This window comes from Nyctibius grandis, chromosome 6 (genome assembly GCF_013368605.1).
Source record: "Nyctibius grandis isolate bNycGra1 chromosome 6, bNycGra1.pri, whole genome shotgun sequence".
Taxonomy (NCBI): Eukaryota; Metazoa; Chordata; class Aves; order Nyctibiiformes; family Nyctibiidae; genus Nyctibius; species Nyctibius grandis.
Genome location: NC_090663.1, coordinates 74,151,872 through 74,171,694, shown reverse-complemented (window position 1 = coordinate 74,171,694; position 19,823 = coordinate 74,151,872). Strand labels below are relative to the sequence as shown.

General features: G+C 43.6%; 1 protein-coding gene across 1 annotated transcript; it reads left to right on the top strand.

Moving 5' to 3' along the window:
* Positions 1–7,197: 7,197 nt before the first annotated feature.
* Positions 7,198–18,132, top strand: MGST2 (microsomal glutathione S-transferase 2). The gene is made up of 5 exons (XM_068404070.1): positions 7,198–7,272; positions 12,268–12,367; positions 13,558–13,628; positions 15,525–15,606; positions 17,810–18,132. Exons 1-5 carry the CDS (start codon positions 7,215–7,217, stop codon positions 17,940–17,942), a joined length of 444 nt encoding a protein of 147 aa, XP_068260171.1. The 5' UTR covers positions 7,198–7,214; the 3' UTR covers positions 17,943–18,132.
* Positions 18,133–19,823: the final 1,691 nt, after the last annotated feature.

The following is a 19,823-nucleotide window of genomic DNA, read 5'->3' as shown; positions in this document are numbered from 1 at the left end:
GAGATGTGCATATGCATCTGTCACTGCACAGCACCCCTACAGCACACAACAGAGTTCTCCCTGCCCGTCAGGTCTTGTCACAAGCTAGGGAGTCAAGTCCGTGCTAATGAATGGAATAAAATCTATCTAGAGCTGAATCAAGGCCCCATAAAAGATCCAGCAGCACATTAACTAGCCAGCAGCACCAACGAAGCTTTCCAGATCTGTCCTGAGTGACAAAAGTCTATCAAGTAAGGAAAGGTCTCAGCAGGATTTTCATTGTAAGATCAGAAAACACACGTGGTCTGGCTTTCTTGCTGTTCTCTTTCAGAGAAAACACATAAGCTATATTTGTCCTTTGGCACAAACACAAACCAGAAAGACTGAGCTGGAAGTGGTTAGTGTGAAGGAGAGGGCAAACAGATCAAGTGGAGACTCAGACATCAGGAAAAACCCTGGCTGCTTTATCTCTGTTCATGGAAGCGTTTTCATTTTGAAATCTTAAGGTTAGCCCTAAGGTCCTTTGGAAAGGGACAGAAAGCGATTCAGAGGGGAATTTGCTAAATGTTCGCATACCTAAAAATGAGAGCCACAATTTGAGGCAGTTAAGCCGGACTCTTTTACATTGGATTTTTGTACTTCTGAGTATAAAACCTTGGACATCTCAATTTGGGGGCTGAAAAATAGAAACGTCCGGAACCAGCAGCCGCTTTAGAAAACACCAATAAGATTGTATGTCACGTGCACTGAAATGCAGTGACCATTCATTAATTATGCAGGCGTGCCACAAAAGCATGTAAGAATATCTATTCTGACCAAGGAAGGACGTGAAGAAACATTTGCAAATCCTTTCATGGCAATAACCATAAATAACAAGCAAACAGCGACGGGAGCAACTGCTGCTGTAATATTGCTTTCATTTGTTGTGCGTGCATCAGCAGGCGCTGCGAGGGGAAATGACTGTCGGAGGAGAGAGAAATATGTAGCCAAGCAACACGAGACCCCAGCCAGGGGACCCCCACCCTTGCCCAGGAGCAGACAAAGCTTTCTGGGCCCTCTGGCTTTCACGTGCAACCACGTCGAAAGCTAAGCCAGCATCCGTCAGGGGAGAGCGGACATGGGCAGAGTGAGCGAGCAGGAGAAGGGATGAGAGCAGAGCCCCTAATAGGCGAGGAGAGGCTGCAAAGACCAAGAGAAGAAATGGCAGTTGTGCCAGGGAGGGATACAGAAAGGAGCTGAGGGGATAGACAGAAGCCAAGCCAAGACGGAGTGGCCAACCTGGGAGTGTGGCTGATCCAACAGCGCTTGGATTAAACCCCACTCCAGCGTGGAAGGGCTGGACCTGGCTGGGGCTGCCCTGGCTGGAGAGAGAGATGGAGGAACACAGTAGAAGGAAGATACTCTCCAGGTTTTTTTTTCTTTTCAAAACATGCCCATCTAAATATGGCACTCACAATATCAGCTGCTTACATTATTTTTCTCGAGGGAGCTGGCATCTAGGTCCCTGCATGCTCTGCGACCTGCCAGATGGGAGGAGGGTGCAGAGTCTGGAGTTCAAAGCTCAAGGGTGGCAGCCAGGTACCTGTTCTGGTTCCTGTCTCTGCCATTAACCTCTGTTAGCACAACCAAGTCACACAAGACTTTCAGGTGAATCTCAGGGAATCGGGCATCCCACCTCATAGAAACTGGGAGCAGCTGAATGCATAACTACAGCAGGCACCTTGGAAAACAGTCAGTTTTTCAATTATGACAATGATTGGGGCTGCTACATTCCCCTGGTAGCTGGGGTCAAACAAGCATCACTCTGACACCGAGAGCCAACATTTACCAACAGCGTCTCTGAAAAGCTGAAGATGTAGGCAACAAATAATGGCACACAGTTGTGACTGTCTGTAACGCAAGCCACGCTGAAGAGCTGGCGAGGCTGGAGGGCCTGGCTTGCCAGCTACCTGAACGAATGCTCAGGTCTGTCTTAGTGCCTAAAGGCATCGGATAAGGCTGAACATGAGCACAATTTACCACCTACCTGCTAAGCACAGCCAGTTTCCACAAAGATGAAATTAAACTTCCTTCTGTATGGATGAAAAGAATCCCTCAAGCTGAAGGGGTTCACTAATTAAAATAGCTCTTTGTCCAAGGTTAGCAAGTTAAAAAATAGCAAGTGCTACGTTGTCACAAATCTACTACGTGTTGTGAAGGGAGACAAGAGATGTACAACCGACATGTCTTCAAATCTCTTGCTGAATCTCCATTAATCCCCTGCATTCCAGATATCAGAGCAGTCACGCTGGCCTGAGGATCTGCTTCTAGTTGGTCAATAGCAACAGGAAAATCTTTAAACCTCCTTTTGATCCAGACATAAGTCGTGCAGGATGTGCATCTCACAGACCGGCCCTGGGTTCTCCCAAGACTACCTACTACAAACCGGAGATACCGTAGGCAGAGCCAGCGGGACTGCGCGACGCAGGAAGCATTCTAACGTCTGGAAGCACGGCTGCCTCCCAGCTCCCATCACTTGTTAATGGGTTGTTACTCATTGCTGAAACGCTGCCCATTTGTATTATACAGGCAGGCAAGCAAGATGATGATACTGGTCCACAGCAGCTTTAGCCTGTGGGTGAGGTGCGGAGCGTAAGCCACACTGATTTCCATAGGGTGAAGGATCTGGGAGAGTTGCTTCTGATCTTCAGGCATAATCACATGCCCTAACAAAAGAAAAGTGACTTTGCCTAACTCTCTCCTCAGACATGATGTGACTGCAAGGCCCACTGCATCCTGTCTCCAGGCTGGCAGCTTTTGCAGCACCCATTAAACCTCTTACAAGGAAAGTCAAAGGAAAGAATGGGAAATAGCTTTGTACACCGCATTTCCTCCTCCTCTTCTGCTGAACGGGAAAGGCAGGGTCTGCAGAATTCCCTTCTTGTGTTAGGCTGTACCTCTTCTCTGAAGATTTACTGCTTGTTCCAGAGACATTCAGGTTAGGAGGAGGAGGAGATCTGAGACATGGGAGGTGAGGAATACTCGGCATCTACCCAGTTGTATGCCCCAGGTATTCCCTGATCACCGTCTACACACAGCTTTGTTACACGGCAGTGCAGAGGTGCTTGTGTGTGCACCGTTTTCCTGAACAGGTTCTGACAATCTCTCCCAAGCCATTGCGCTGCTGAGCTCCTCAGAGCTGAGAACACGTGAAGGTATTTTAAGAAAAAAAAAATGTGTTTTTTTATCAGAAAAGCACCATTTTAACAAAAACCAACACACATTGTAATTACATTAAGGTACTATTTATAATAATCTAGACCCCTCTTTTTGGTGCTACTTTGAAAGCCTGCTATGATTACAATGGGATATTATACAAGATTGGCTCAGTTTATGTTTTATAAACATACGTAAAAATATATTATGCTCTATTGCCTTCCAGAATTGCATCCCAGGTATGTTCTTGCAATGTCCACGGTGAAAAAATGTAATGATACCCAAAGGCCATAAGGAAATCCAAGAGGCCTGTGGGCATGCAGAAATTTATGTGCATATAGCAACTCACATTAACACTGATGGGACTTAAAACACACCAATCTTTTGTACACCCAGATGAGAACACCATGAACCAATTCTTTCCTGACTTATATCCAGTATTGATGGAGGTGACATAAGGCTGCAGAAGGTGCAGATCAGAGAAGAATCCGAACTTCTGGCTACTCTGTATTTAATCTTTTTAAATCTGCTCTGCCACCAGCATCAAAACTAGTCTGATCTCATGCCACCGGTGTCCAGAGGATAGGGATGGAAAATGAGGATCTGTTTTACCATTTGGTAACACTGCCACAAAGCAGGGGACTCTGAACCACCAGACCTTAAAATGAACTGGATAAAATGGACTGTTCATCCTTCCTCTGAGGCCCCATGCAGAGTAGATATGAAGCAACAGCAGACATGGGTTACAACTGGTATTTAGGAGGTAGAAATAGGAACATTAGAAGGAATAAACGTCTTTTCTTCCTCTTTCACCTGTTTCATAGTTCTGATAAATTTAAAGTCTGAGTATGACCCAGTGCCACACAGGCCCGTGTTCTTCATAACATACTGTTGAAAAGCAGAGTAAATTAATAGACCGCAGAGCTCTCTACTGTTACTGCTGTAGCTAAACTGCTTTGGGTTACAGGAGCTATCCTCATACGTTGTAATAGTCTTGATTTACCCTAGAAGTGTTTCCAGTGAAATATATGAGAGTTCAGAAATGTTTTTCTCTCCAGCCAGAGGAGCCTCTCTGTTCATCAGAGCCTGTCTCCTAGAAGGTGTTTAAAAATAAAAGATGCTGCACTGCCACTTGTGACTGGCCTTTAAGAAGTTACATCCATGCATAGACTGAACACTGCCCTTTGCAAAGCTCTTTTCAGCTCTTTCAGAGACAAATACTGAGCAGCTTTGACAGCGTTAACTCCATTAAAAGAGCTTATTTGATCAGTCTGGTTTCATGCTTAAAATGCTTTTGGTCTCACTACCCCAACCATCTGCTCTCTCGTGACAGCAGTTCTGCCACCCTGCTGGGATTTGCCTTTGCTGCTGGCCAACAGGAGCTTCTCTACAGAGAGAAGAGCCAGCCTCTTTGGGCAGGTCTGCCAGGGACATGCAGGTCAGCCAGATGCAGGAACGCTAATTTGCTTTAAATCCTGGGGCTATGCAGACTCCCACCTCTGATATACAGCCGCTGTGTGAAACGAGCAAGCCCCATCCCTACCCAGTGCCTCAGTTTCCACCGCTGTAAATTACGGTTAGAGAAACTTGTTCTCCCTGTAGAGCACACACACAAAGCGTGGTGGGCTAATAAAATACCACCTTTTCCAAATGGGAAAGACCTAAGTGTGGTAAGATACCACCGGTACCCTCTGACTTGATGTTACATTTCACTGCTCAGAGCCTCTGTTCTTGCTTTGGACAGCTGCAGAAAACACATGTGTTTACAACAGCAAAGATAAGAAAAGCACATATGAAACACATGCAAGTGAAGGAAATCCAGAATCAATTTACATTCATCAGGAGCAAGCTGAGAAATCAGCCACAGACAAGCTGTCAAAATGTCCTGACATAACTGGAGAAGTCTCTTGGTTGATCCTGGCATCTCTCTATATATTGGGCCGTATACACATCATAAAAGCTCTGGGCATCTGAGGTACTACTGTATTTCCACAATCATAAATAAACCCAACTTTGTTTTGTATGTGATGGGACTTCCTGTTCTGGGTTACACAGGGAGGAAGCATAACACTGGCTGTGGACTACATATGACTGAAAGCATTATAAATCTATAGGCAACTACAAACTCTCTGCTACCAGTAGAAAGTGAACAGAGTTTTAAGCACACTCTATAGACATGTAACTTGGAATATTTCTGTGGATTTAACCCCCTGCCCTAAATTGTATTCCTGCCTACTTTTAAGTCAATCTTTTTGGGATTTTGCGTGTCCATTGCCGTTTTGAAAATCACATTATTTGAATAAAGTCAGAAAAATAACCCATAACTTCAATGTCAGCTGGCCTTAAAATGTTCAGCTCCTGTGGTTTTAACTTTTCCAATGACCAGCTCTGTCAGAGTTTTCCTTCACTTCCCCATATTAGCAGGGTGACAATGTTTTGAACACTTCTGAGCCAGCCCCTAAGAACAGAGAGAAACTATGCGGTCAGAAAGCCGAGCCATGCTACAACAAGAACCGCAGTCAAAGTGCATAAACGAGCAATAAAGAGTTACTAAGCACAAACATCCAACTACTGTTATTACAATGTATCTACTCTTACGATCTTTAAAAAGAACAATATACTGAATTAATACCCAAGAAACAACCTTTTAATATTTGGCAAGGTAAAATAACTGATTTACAGTCCTTTTTACATTAGCCTTTAAAATCAGCAAATTTGACTAAAGTCAGTGAAATATCTCACTTTAACATCAGCTGGAGACAAAGTGGATAGATAATCCTGGAGTCACAACAAACATTACACTGTTTTTGTTCCAGTGGTCTTATGGGATCATAAAGGCTAATGATATTAAGCTTCCCGTTAGTCAGGGCTAGCTGATGAAAAAATGTTCCCTGAGAGAATCTCTCCCAGTTTTAGGACTAGGCATAAGCTATAGGAAGTGTACTCCAGGCAGTAAAACGAGGGGAGATAATTTCTTTCTTTCTCAGTTGTTTTACCCTTCGAACTATCCTGAACAATTCCTTCCTGCATGCTGACTACTTGTAAAGCAGCTGTTGTGTCAGCCGGCAGAGCCCGACTTGTACGTGTTCCATGAAACCCATAAATCAAGTGTAGGGACAGTACAAAGCTCCGCTCCCCCCTCGCACCTCCTGCACCTGCTGCTTTTGAGTGGTGCTACTAGTGATGGACACAGACCTCACCGCGTGTCTCCATTTAGCCCACACCCAGGGCTAAACAACAACCAGTTGTTCTATCACCCAATGTCCCCTCCCCGACCGAGAAAGGGAATTGGGAAAAGGAGGGAGACTTGGGGGTTGAAATTTAAACAGATTTAATAAAATAAGAAAACCAATATCAATACTAATACAAAAGACACAAAATTATACTTAGCTCACCGAGTGGTGGCAAGTCCCTCCAGGGAGAGTAACTGTTGAGGAGAGAGGAGAAGGAGGGAGGGGAGAGCAGATCAAAGAGCCCCCCATCCCCAGCAGCTTTCCCATTTATAGTGAACGTGAGGTTAATGTTACAGAACACACCTGTGGGCCAGCCTGGGGCAGCTGCCCTGGCTTTCACTGCTAATGGCCTTGATCACCATCCCACAGCTGGCCACAAACTGAAACTATATGTAACAGAAAAGTGATTCTATAAATTTTATCCATGCAAAACCAGAACACCACGCTAGACCCCATACAAACACAGAACAAAAAGTCTTCGCCCCCAAAGAGATTGCAACTGAAATCTAAGACATAGAAGAACAGCTGAACACACCAAGGCAGGACAGCCTGGGTTTGTTCTCTCTGTGCTTTCACACAGGCAAGAAGCAGGCAGGGCTGGCTGGCTGTATCTGAACTTTTTCAGGAATGAAAAATGGCCATAATTTTGCACTCTTGTTTTTAAAACCAACAATTGGTCTGGTTTATTTCCAGGGCAGACCTTTGTTGCAATGCTGAAAAGCACTCTCATTCTCCTACCTGTTGTTCTTCCTTATTGCTCTCTTTCCCACACACACACCCTGCTCGCACACGGAAGCTGCTGGGAACATGGCTGGTGATTTCATTCTGCTTGCGGCCGTCTCTCTTCTTTCTGCCTTCCAGCAATGTAAGAACTAGGGGGGCTGCGTGGCTGGGGCTGGGGAGGTTTCCACATTGGAAGTATTGGAAATTATTTTACGATAATCTGGCTGCTCTGTAACTTTAATTCCTGGGAACTAAGATTTTTCTCACCGGAGCATTGTTTACCTTCTCTGTAGTCTGAGAGGGAGTTGGCTCAGTGGGACAGATTACTTTTCCCTGTGGGAGAAAGTAATTTGTTTTCAATTCTGTTTTGTTTGCTGGCTTTTTGGAATTATACTATGGTGAAAGCTTGTAACTAGCTGTAACATTACCCCAAAGCCACATTGTGTCTTGGTTTCGATTCTTATTTAGGCACCTACACAACTGAAAACCTCAAAAGTGAGAGTAAATTTGTGAAACCAAATATACCAATGCTGGACTGAAAGTGCTGTAAAAACTGTTTCCTGAAATAGAGATATATACTAGGTATGTGAAACGAAAGAACAAAGCGAACCTTTACATCAGGCAGCAATAATATGAGATATTCCATATTATGTCCTCATCATTACATTTCTTTAACATCTAAATGGATTTATTTTATCCCCTGCTGAGAATCAAGGACTAGGGAAAGAAGTGGGCAAGGCTGAGATGCCCTTTTTGCTGTCTATCAGTCTAAAACTGCAGTAGCATTTTTAATGCTTGTCATTATTTTCTTTGAAATATGTGGATTCATATAGTTGTGTTTACACCAGGAAACAAGACACATTTTGAAGGCATTTGTGCTATACCAGTATGAGATTAAGAGCAAGTTAAAAATAATTACTCTGCCTTTTTTTCAAATATCTGTAGCACTGCCAACTTATCTAGCAACCTATCTGTGTGGCTTGATTGTTTATTTGTTCTCAAAGCCTCAACTACTGAAATAACATTTGTACCCAGCAGAAAAGAACTTGAGAATATGGCCCTTCCGGGTTAAAAGAAGCCCAACACAACAGAAGGCAAATAAAAAAGCACCTAAAAATTTACATTCTTTTTCTGTCACCAGATCAGCTACAACGTACCCTTGTGAGCTTCACAGAACATTTCTATCTGGTATTTACCATCAACTTCTGTGAAAGTTCAACTTGCCCGCCTTGATTTTTAATGTAAAAGTGTAAAGGATTAAAACCAACCAAACAAACATTATGTGGAAAAGTACTGCAGTTTGAAAACTCAAGGAATTGTACAGATACTGAAACTGGAAAGGAAGGGAGAAAATACGTGTGTTCTTCCTTGCAATGGTTAAGCCATATTAGTTAATCTGAGTTAAAATCACAGAAAAGACAAGACAACCTGGGTTTTCATTTACACTGGCAGTCTGACATCAAGCCCAAAGAGAAACCTGTGTAAGAATCTGAGCTGCTGATGCGATTTAAATCACGACAGCTTGGCTTACTTTCAGCATGCTTTCTAGCACAGGTAAACCAACACTGATTAATTTATAGGAGTTCAAATGAATGTTGTGAGACCGGCACCATAAGCATGTGTTATAACCAGTTCACACGAGGGGAGTAGCCCAGCCTGTGACCTCTTGCTGTGAACAAAATAGAACATGCACAGCACTGGGTGCTCTATTTGCTCTGCTGAGCCTCCGGTCCTGAGCTAGGAAGGTGCTAATGGGCAATACAACCTACCCGAAACAGTGCTGGATGTCAGGTTTCACTTAGCAATCATCAGAGGTACAAGATTTAGTGTCTCAGAACCGTGAGTTATTCAAGGAATCAGGTCAGTCGAAGATTAAGCTGTGCAAGAAATGCTCTAGAGTAAAAGGAAAGAGCGGGAACAATGCAGGAAGTGGTTTCCAGTCATGAATCCAGTTTTAAGCAGCTAAGATTTGCTTGAGAGATTAGTGTTTTGTAGACTGATGGGAAAACAAGGGAATCCAACGAAAGGACAGAGTAAATCCCAGTCATTGATATAGGAGAGAACAGGGGGAGGGCAGGAGTCCCACTACTGCTCTATTTTGAAGCATGTCTCTGATCTAGCACCTTTTAAAACAACTCTTAGTAATTCCAGGACCCAGCAAGACATTATTAAAAAGTATTTGATTTTTTTTTTTAAAGGCTGTTAAGCCAGGCCATGCAAATTAACATGCACTATCTTACACTGCGATACAGGTTATCAGCTTCTCTACAGGCTTTCTAACACATACAAAATATTTGAGAGTAATGTTCCTTGAAAACCTGCTTTGTCCCATATTTTCAGAGTAAAGATATTAACTCAGTAACCATAAATGCCACCTGAAGATGAAAGCAAAAAAAAAAAGCATACAAAGGCAAGTCAAGCATACTTTGTAACTACCTCAGTCATGTAATTTAGAATGGAACAATTTGATAGAGGAGAAAGAAAAGGCTACGAAAATCTTTCCTTACTCCTGCTGCAATGCTTTCTGGAGTCCTTGGGACAGCACCTCCCATGGGTGGGGCAGAAGAGCTCTCCCATTGCTTTATTATTTATTTTAGCCCTTGTTAAACCATAATCACAAAGCTTAAATCTGGAGTTACGTCGCTACTTTCCATTCCCCAGAAAGGAACTAAAAGGCAAGTCCTATGCAGTTAACAAAAAATACAGTTATTACTCCTCTTCTGAGCTCTTTTTGAGTCCCTGGTTGGCACCTGTCTTGTTCTGCACACTGGGCTCACCTTTTCTTTTAAGGTGACAGGCATGACTAGTTCTCCTGTTATGCAGTGCCACAGCTTGGTTTTCATTGGCATATAAAAGCCCACTCGTCCCTAATTGAAATAAAGTTCCCATCAACCACAGTGGAAGCCACTGAAGAAGTGGATTTTATGATTATGGTCGGCCATACTATCACAACCTTGTTCTGCGTATGGTTAACTAGAGTCTCCCATGTGCAAATCTCTGCCCCTCAAGCCAGACCCTTGCTGATCAAGCGATACCAAGGGCAAATTGCATCACAGCTGACTCCAGCGTTATACCATGGCCTTGATGATTTGCTTTGGTTAATTGTACTGAACAAACAACAATGATTCAGCCCCTACAGTGTCTTAATCTTCTCATTTCCCCCAGTAAGTTTGTTTTGTCCAGTGTCCATTCAAGGCTTTTTTCCAACTGCTTTGGACGCGATGAGCTGCCTTGGCTTGCCTTAGTTCCTCAGTAGAAAAAACCTGGTCCCAGACTGGTTGTAAGCATTGAATGGCTCAGTGCGGCCAGAAAAGGAGGAAAGCATTGCTGGCTAAAAACGCCATTGCACAAAACCCTATTGCTCACCTACCACTTTGACTGATAAGCCAGGCAGGATTTGCCAGCACGTAGCATTTCTCATAAAAAAATAGATCATTTTGAGGGTGACAGAAGTTAAAAAACAACTTTTCACTTAAGTTTTCCAGAAAAATATTTCTCAGAGGTAATTCTTGTGCTTCCACAAGTTTCAGTCTCTCTGAAGCATGTTCCCTAAACTCTCCCCACTATTATTCTTCCCTTCTGAAAGGGCTGCAAGGTGGCAAATAACAGATGGATCACCAGGCAGGACAAGAGATGCCTGGGTGGGAGTGGAGGAGATATTGCTGGATGCAAATACAATGAAAGGTCCTGTAAACCTGCCTTACAGAGAGATATCTGAGATGCTCTGACTAGTCACTGGAGAGAAAGGTTAAGAGGTCACTTGAACACAGCCCATAATTACTTATATGGGGAGAAGACAGATGGGAAAACACTTTTTTGGGAAAAGGCTTTGGCCACAGGGCTAAGATGTAAGAGGTGCACAGGGCAGCACCACTAATATCTCTAGCTGTATTTTAATGCCACTGCTCCCAGAAGGGAGGACAGAAGGTATGCTCTAGGCTTGCCCCTTACACAAGTCTTTTTAGTGAACTCAGGTGGGTGCCTGGTTTCTGGATCCAGGTAAAGTTTAGCTACAAGGTAGATAGCGAGCTTCTCACACAGGGTGGCTACGACGTGGCCAGAAAAATAACTCCAGGTACCCAGAGAGTTTTAAAGTCAAACAGGGTGATGCCCAACAGCTCTGCTGCATACAGAAAATTGCTGTTTGTGTATTGCCTTTTGTCCTTGTGAGCCTCTGTTCAACTTTTAGGGGGAGACTTCTGCAATGAGGACATCAGTAAAATGAGGTATATATATACACACATGTCAGAAGTGATCACAGAAATACAGGTCAGAAGTGCAGAGATAGTGTTTGATTGGTTTGGGGTTTTTTCAGTAACAGTTAGTCACTGTACAGTAAGTAATCTGTCTTTTTCATGGCACTGCATCAGTTCTAAAAAATGCTTTTTACAAGACAGGCAAGTACTAGCAGCTCCAGTCAGTGGAGGTCCTCCACTCAGCATAGGTCCTCCAACAGATAGCTCTTGGAGCTCTCCAGCAGATGGGGCGGAGAGCAGGGAACAGGCTACAGCCTCCCCAGTTGCAGCTCTCTGCTCTTGCCAACACACTGAATTTTGAGAGTCTGATACAATAACAACAGATGGAAAAGCATGCAGCATAAGATACGTGTAAATAACTTTTTTAAAGTGTCGACCCGATTTTTGTTTCCAAAGATTGTAATGCTGCCCCATAGTCCAAAGCATCGTAGCTCTTAGCGTCACTAAACCAAAATGACCATATGCTCTTCGAGTAAGTAGGGAAGGGATCTCCACCAGGGCAGTTTGGCTACTGAGATGCTGCCAAGGCGGAAGCCCACTGCCATGGTACTGTGACTGGACTACTACTACGCTGTACAGTTCTGGGATTCAGATGAAGCACAAGGATATTTAAGTCAGAGCTAGTGTAGCAAATGCAAAAAGAGAATGAATGCATTTCTGAAATAGCAATTTTCCCCCTTCCTGATGAGTAAGTCACTCTTAAGGACAAGATCTAAACTTTTGTAGGGAAAAACTAGTTTATCTAATATTTGTCTCTTTCTGTCAAATGGAATGGAAAGAGCTGAAGAACAACGATCTCTATTTAAAAACTTACTGACATGTTAGGGACACAACCGAGCCAAGGAACTGTGTAATTCATGATGCCTTACTTTTGCTTACAGGTCATTTTGCTTGGCTGGTGGGGAAATCAAGAATGAAGCACAAGGTCATGCCCCCAGCTGTCACTGGAGCTCCAGAATTTGACAGAACATTTCGTGCACAGTAAGTCCTGAGATCATTAAGATGGTGGCAATGAATAACAATTCAGTCCAGAAGAGAAGCAAAAACATTATCTTAAAATGTTACCTTTACTTTGCACCCTTTGCGTAAAAAAAAAAAGAAAAATAATGAACAGGTCACTTTTCAAATGGTTCAGCTATTGTTTTAATGATAATGGGGTAAGTTCAGCTCATTTAGAATAGTCACTGCTCAAATTCTGATCAAACTAGGCTATCAGATTACCCAAACCTAAGTAGGGGCCGAGACCTAATTGACTTAGCGAATTCAGATGTTCTGGATGTAGCAAGCTGCGCTGTCAGTTCTTGGACTGTGGCTAACACCAAACACGTGGAAAATAAGAGCACAGAAAACCTGTCTTCACAGTGGATAACGGTGGAACAGCCTGTCTAAAAAGTCTGTGTTTTCCTAAAGGGCTTCAGTTTGTGATTAGCTAATGAGCCTATGCAAAAGTATTTATATTTATTTCAAACAATCCCATCTGCTGTAACTGTAGTTGTGGTGGATAATGAGACACAGAATACATTAGACAACATATTAGATAACAGAATATGTTAGATATAGAAGGTTGTCTAATTCATTAAAAAGAAATTCATTCAGAACAACCAAGAAAAGATATCCCAGCAAAATATTGGTGGGTAAACTGATGATGTCCACAAATAAAGACGTTATGGTCCTCACCATAAGAAGATCTGTCGGGTGCTGTATGTGCCTGACAGCACTTCATAAACGCAGTTGGCCTCAGCAGGGCAATCCAAGCTGCCTACGCACAGGTCTATGCTTCCTCTTGCAGTCCCAGGAATGCTGACCCACAAAACTTGCATACCGAGTATGGAGAGAAGTGATTAACATCACATCCATGAGCTGGAATTCCTGCCTCCCTGCTGCACAGGCACTCGATTTAGGATTATTTGTCCTATTTATTTCCGTGTAGTTGGGATCCAGACCCTTGTCTAAGTTTAAATACTAGGAAAATATTTGAAATAGTTTGTGTTTGAGATTAAAAAGAAGAGAATTTTTAAGAATACCTAATGCTGGCTGGACTGTGCTCCCACTGGATTCGATAGCATTAACTTTAGTAGCAACAAAACGAGGCCAAAGCTGATTCTCCTTGAAAATCCCACCCATAGTTCTTTTCCTTTCCAGACTAATGTTCTTTCAAATTTATTCTGCAGACAAAACTGTGTGGAGTTTTACCCAATATTCCTGACTGTCCTCTGGACTGCAGGATGGTTTTTTAATCAAGGTAAACACTTTTCGTTTTTATCTTGGACTGAGAAGTTTTGCATAACTTTTCAAAACACTTTAGTCTTTTCAGGAGGCAAATGACTGTAGACATCTTTTTCCCTTCTTTTACTTGTTCTACCTTAGCGTAGCCTTCCTAGAAGAACGCTCAGTGACACTGAAATCCCCGCTTAGTCATGGCATTTCACATCACCCCGCCAACTTTCACTCCTCTCTGCAAATCAAGGAGCCAGTACATGGCACATTTATCATACATTCACTGGATTTGCAGGGTGAATCATTCAGAAAAGCAGCTCCCAGATGCTTCCCACTAACAATAATTTGCACATTACGGGACAATTCTCACAGGACATCAAGCATAGCTATCATCCCTGGGGAGCAGGCAGCCTGAAGAGACTCAGGTCAGAGCACTTATGCATGTGGCTGGGCCCCCTGCTGATGGAGACAGAGCTCAAGCCAGCAAACCTTCAGTTTTTTACATCCCAGATGAGTGACACCACCACTGGGCTATGACTTGTTTGTTCTGGGAGATAGTACTGAAGCACAGTCATAACAGCAGCATCTCCAGCCATAGATATTGTACTTCAGGTATGCAGAGGGGACTCAGGAAAATCTATTATGTTTTCTCAGCCGGGGGGGCATTTTTTTGACCAAATGTTCTGAACTCAGACTCCACAAAGCTTTCATACCTCTCACTCTGTTGGACTTTCTAAGGTGGGTCTGTGCTGTTTCCTAAGAGTGAAGGAGTGGACTCTCATAGAGCTAGAACTTGCGACAGAGCCTAATTTTTGCATTCTGCTTTAGTAACCCTTCCCCAGCTGATGTTTAGAAGCATAAAGTCTGTGGGATGGAGAAAGGATAACTACTAGCTCATGCCCACTATACCTCTCCTTCCTGAACAACTAGCTTTCTTCTCCATTTTTTTATATTTGCTCCAAAACAGTAATTTTGTTTTGGGACTCTCTTATAGCCAGAGTCCCATCCCCACTGCAAATCCAATGTAAATCCAAAGTAGCACCACTTAAGTCAACAAACTGGATACAAGATAGTACATGTGCTCATAGAGAGACACTTGAATCAAGGAAAATCACATTTGCTAACCAGCAACACAGACATGTGCTGTCATATGTAAGAAAAGGATTATGTTAACCTCCTCTTTAAGTAATTTTTTCAGCTGAGCATCTCCCATACGTATGTTTACACAAGTTAATCCAGAACACAGTCAAAGCTGTCCTCTGTAATACTCACTCCGACGGTTTGAAAGAACACAAAATTAACTAGCACTGCTTAGTCCTGGATAATACGACTGACCTACACACCCTGCTCCATCAATCAAATGGAGGTGACTTTATACTCTTCCCACAGGGAGGTCAGAAAGCTAACTTCACTACAGCTTTCTCTCATGTCCTTGGATAAAAGCCGCTATATAAATGTAAAGCAGGTTATTAACAACATAAATAAGATTCTTTTTCCAAAGCAAACACTCCCCTTTAGCATGAACTGCCATAACAATACAAAATGACAGTGCTGGGTCAAGCCACAATGCTCCAACCCACTACCCTGTCTCTGGGATAACCACCAAACAGGGGGGGTAACAGATTCCTGTCAGTTCTTGAGATCTCCTTTTCAGGGAATGCTTTTAGATTTTTTTTGGACAGTCCTATGCCCACCCCTTATCTGTAAACACATATCAAGAGCCTCCTGTAGTGAATGTTTAAGAATACATATATCTCTTTTGAATCATTCTTTCCCAAGACAACTTCCCAGGGTATGGGTAGCTATGAAAATCCCCAGAGCTATGCAACTAGAAAACATAACTGAAGTGGTTAACTGTCTGTGATCCTCATCTTTTAGGTTTATAACTGTTTGTTTTCCCTATTAATCTTTTCTTTCACAGAATTGGCTTCCTTTCTGGGTCTGCTGCACATATTTGCCCGCTACAAGTACTTCCATGGTTATGTACAGACTGTGAAAGGAAGGTAAGGAGTTACCAACTGAATGCAGGTTAAAAGCTGCAGGCTGTGGTCTGAAGCTGGGCTGAGAGCCAGGGACTGGCAGTGAAAAGTGACTGTAATTGAATGCAACACGTGTAAAGTGTCAGCAAGAGGTCTGAAGCAGAAGCCTCGGGGAAGAGGGCTGGCTGTTAAAGTAGAAGCCTAGGTTAAGACGTGCACGTGCTACAGGTCACGAGAGAGAAAAGGTCTGATGCTCACCTTGTGGGTGCCTGCTTTGTACCGAGCATAGTGGCAACCAGACTGAGGTCTGAAAAGAGAAGCAGAGCTTTGCAGCTCAGGGCTGCTGTAGGGTGGGGGACTGCTTCGGCAAGCCTTGTGCAGTGCCTGCCTGTCTGCTATTTTCATTTTTCCTCAGTTTGTCACATTAAGACCTTTGCTCTAACCATACAAAATGCACTAAAGGAAGTAAGCAGAGCTGGCCTTGTAGGCTGATAAACTTTCACCAAACAGATAAGAGAACACAGCTTCAGATAAGCATATGTTAATGAATGTTAAGTGTACAGCATCTCCTAACATGAATTCTGCTTCAACAAGCATGCATGCTGGCAAAACACCACTCCACTATGAACGCTCAGACACACAGTTTATTTCTTGTTTCACTGAAGCCACAGCACTATCTTGTGTGTCCTGACCCAAGGCTTCTCTTCCAGCACATGTATCAGTCATAAAAAGAAAACAGCACCGTATATGCTTGTCACAAAATTAAAAGACTTGGGATGTATATTTCTGGAGGAAGACACAAAACAATGAGACTGTTTTGTAGTGAATAATCCTGCAGCAGCCAAAGACTGGACTACAGGGCTGTTTTCCATAGCTTGTGTACCAGTGTTACCATTCTCCTTCACTACAGTCTCCACCAGCCCTTTACCCTCTTTGGAAGAGCTGTTGCTTAAGAGAAGGGAGAAGCTATGTTTTCCAGAGCAAATATATGGAGATAATTTTCTATCTCCCAGTAAGATATGCGACAATTCAAATGATGCAATGAACACCAACCAGAAGACTAGCAACTGTTAAGGAAGTTTGGCGAGCAAAACAGTCTAAATAATGAACAATCAGAGCACAATGGACTTGTCTTTAATCAGCAAACTAAAAAGTCCTTTGTTCAAGAAATCTTTCCTATGCTTTACTTCAGTACTCTCAGACCAAGAGATTCAGCCTCTCAAGGAAGCCTACGAACAGTGGCTGGCTTCACTGTTAGACAGAGCTTTACACTGTGATGAGACTCTTAACTTCTTTGCATTGAACAGAGGGTGCCGAGAGTCAGCCTGGCAGCCCTGGAAAACGGCCTTGCTGGTGCTAACCTCCGGCAGGTGCTTCAGCCAGCAACAGGTCAGCACTAGCCAGGCATGCAGGACCCGGCCTCAAAACATACCATGAGCCCTAGTAGCGAGAAGCTTATTAGGCTTCACACTGATTCTCAACTGTAATCACTGACAACAGCCGTGCTAGTTATAAAGACAAACCTGGTCTACATGCTCAAAGAGCTGGTTACGACACATACTCGTGCACTTGACTACGTGAAGGGGAAGCTCCCTGCCCACATGTGCCCAAAAAGTGAGCTCTGTGTTTCAGAGCTGAAGGTCACTCAGCCTCATTTTGTACAAATAAAATAACCTGACCCTCTCCCATCCCCAGCAGATTTTTTAGGATCAACACCCTTCCTTTCCAGTCCAAAAATCCACCTCTAAGTCAAAGTAACAACCCGCAGCAGACCTCCTGGCTTGGTGGAGAGTACCTGACCAAGAGATGTGGATGCAAGAGGCACACACACCTCTCCCTCAGCCCCAAAGGCTTCTCTCCCACACTCCTACACCTAGAGTTGCAGTGAGGTGCTCAAGCTCATCTGAGGCTTTACTTACAGGTCTTCATGTCATGGGATGAGGTAGCTTCATCCTGGAGCAAGTTCCTAACTGCCACATGAGTATTTAGAAACACTGGGGGAGAGTTTTCCCATAGAGAGGATATTAGGAATCTCTCTTGTCCCTAGCAAATGGGGACAAATGGTCCTGTGTGCAAATGGTTTATTACCAAAACACCCCAACGTAGCATTGCAGCAGTCATCCTTTCTGATTCTACACACTTCTTCTTAACTGCTGTGGACAAGCAGTTTCACTGTACACACACCACGTACAGCTCATAACAGTATTTTTCTGCTTTCCACTTCTAGGTTAACAGGGTTTTATTTGAATTTGGTAATTCTGATTTGCTTGATAACCCTGGGTGCAGCTGGGATTGTTAACAGCTTTCTGGATGAATACCTGGACTTCAGCATTATGAAGAAACTACGTAAATCGTTCTGAAGACTGAGGTGTTTTTTTAAACAAATAAATAATGTGGATCCTTTCCCTGAACACCAAAGATTATAAGCTGCAGGTGAATAAAGCATCAGAGCTCTTTACTAACAGCCCATTGCAATGTAAAATGCATGTTTTTCCTGAGCTGTTTACGCTTTTTCCTTTCCCTACACTCTTGAAAAAGAGTCAGTAAGACAGAAGGTCATGTCACATCTGCATTTGCAATTAAATGTTCTGTTTTCCCATACAGTATTGTAAACCCTAGACAAATTACACAAAACTAAAACCATTAATTGACCGAGTTGCAACTGGCACTGCAAGCATCAGCCCATCTTACCCAATGTCCTTCAGCTTTGCCGACGCCTCCGTAGTCTTCCTTCACTCCTCTTCATCTCCCCCAGCAGCACCATCCGTTCTGCACAAATGTAAAAACACGCTTCAATGCAATATGCTCACGCGAGGTCCCACTTTTCCCAGTATATCCAGTCCCGCTGCAGGAGGATGTTGAAGCGTACACGGAAACACTGCTTTCTTCAGGAAAACACTTAAAGCTGCACTTGACCCTACGTTTCTGTGAAGGCCTTTTGATTTTACATACACATTTACAGTTCAACACACGCTCAAGCACTCTTCCTGTAGAAGCGGGGCCCTCCTGTAGGCAGATCCCAGTCCTCACACAAAGCTTCTCGAAGACAGGCTGTACCCACCGCGCGGCACTTGCGAGAGGGAGAGGCGGCCCAGACAAAAAGAAAGCACAGATGCTTGTCTAACAATTGGGTCTGCTGCATTGTCTCCCGCCAAGGCACAGATGGCTGGGCTGTGGGAAAGACTAGACAAACGTCCCAGCATGGCCACAGCTCTGGGAATCATAAAATGACAATGAAAAGCAAACTGACTAGGGAAACAGTTTTCCACTAAAAGGGGGGAAAAGTCATGGCTTAGCACCATCAGCTCCAAGTATGCTGGTGGTCAATTTAAACTATGTAGAAGAACAGAGAAGCAAAGCCATGTCTGACTATTTTGGTAGCTCCTAGTAACTCAAATTATTTAGGCAATGCTGAATACACTCATGCTAGCTAGAGCCAGCAGGTAGAAATTTTCCTTGTCATGCCTCTGAAGACATGATTTGGCCAAATATACCGCACCTTTATACAATGAACATGCTGATGGTCTTTCCAAAAGTGTACTGAGGTTGATAACCTGAGCATAAAAATAATTGAGTGTTGGATCACGCTCATAATAAACTTTCACCTGAAAAAGGTGCATGTGCAGAAGTTAGCTTGTGATTAAAAAGCACAACCTAGTGCCTGCAGGTGGCAAAGGTTGAAGTGGCATCTGAAACAATAAAAGGAAATGAGTGCAAAGGTGCAAGACTTGGGTCCAATAACAGCTGCTGAGGGGAAAAGCACAGATCGTGACGGTGAACAGGCTGGAGCTGACACAGCTGCGGAAAGGGCAACTCCCTGGCACTCGCCTCCAGGGAGAAAGTACAACAGGGCCAGATTTAACAACCACAGAAATCGCTGGGAATTCTTCCACTAACTTTCCTTCTGTGGGCTGAAAGACAGAGAATCCACCTACCCACCTGCCAGCGATGCCTTCAGACAGTCATGGGCAGCAGGAAGTGCTGCTGCCAGAAGACAAACCAAGACAAAAGTCCAAACTATGTAACAGGCTTGAAACACATGCTAGAGGCAGCCCAAAGGTCACTTACTGTGTTCAAATAGGTCTTTGCCTCTGAAATTATCCCGTTCCAAGCTCACCTGTTGTCGTGGTCTGGCGTGTTTATAGACAGCTTCCCATACCCCATCGACTCCACAGAAAGGAATAAACTGCTGTCGCACAGGGACAATTTCACATGCCAAAAAATGCAGGTGTGAGGCTGCA

Bases quoted from the DNA above. Each gene is read 5' to 3' on its own strand.
- MGST2 (XM_068404070.1), top strand. From the start codon at position 7,215: ATGGCTGGTGATTTCATTCTGCTTGCGGCCGTCTCTCTTCTTTCTGCC. The intron at 12,368-13,557 runs GTAAGTCCTGAG...TTTATTCTGCAG, and splicing joins GACAGAACATTTCGTGCACA to ACAAAACTGTGTGGAGTTTT. The intron at 15,607-17,809 runs GTAAGGAGTTAC...TTCCACTTCTAG, and splicing joins GTACAGACTGTGAAAGGAAG to GTTAACAGGGTTTTATTTGA.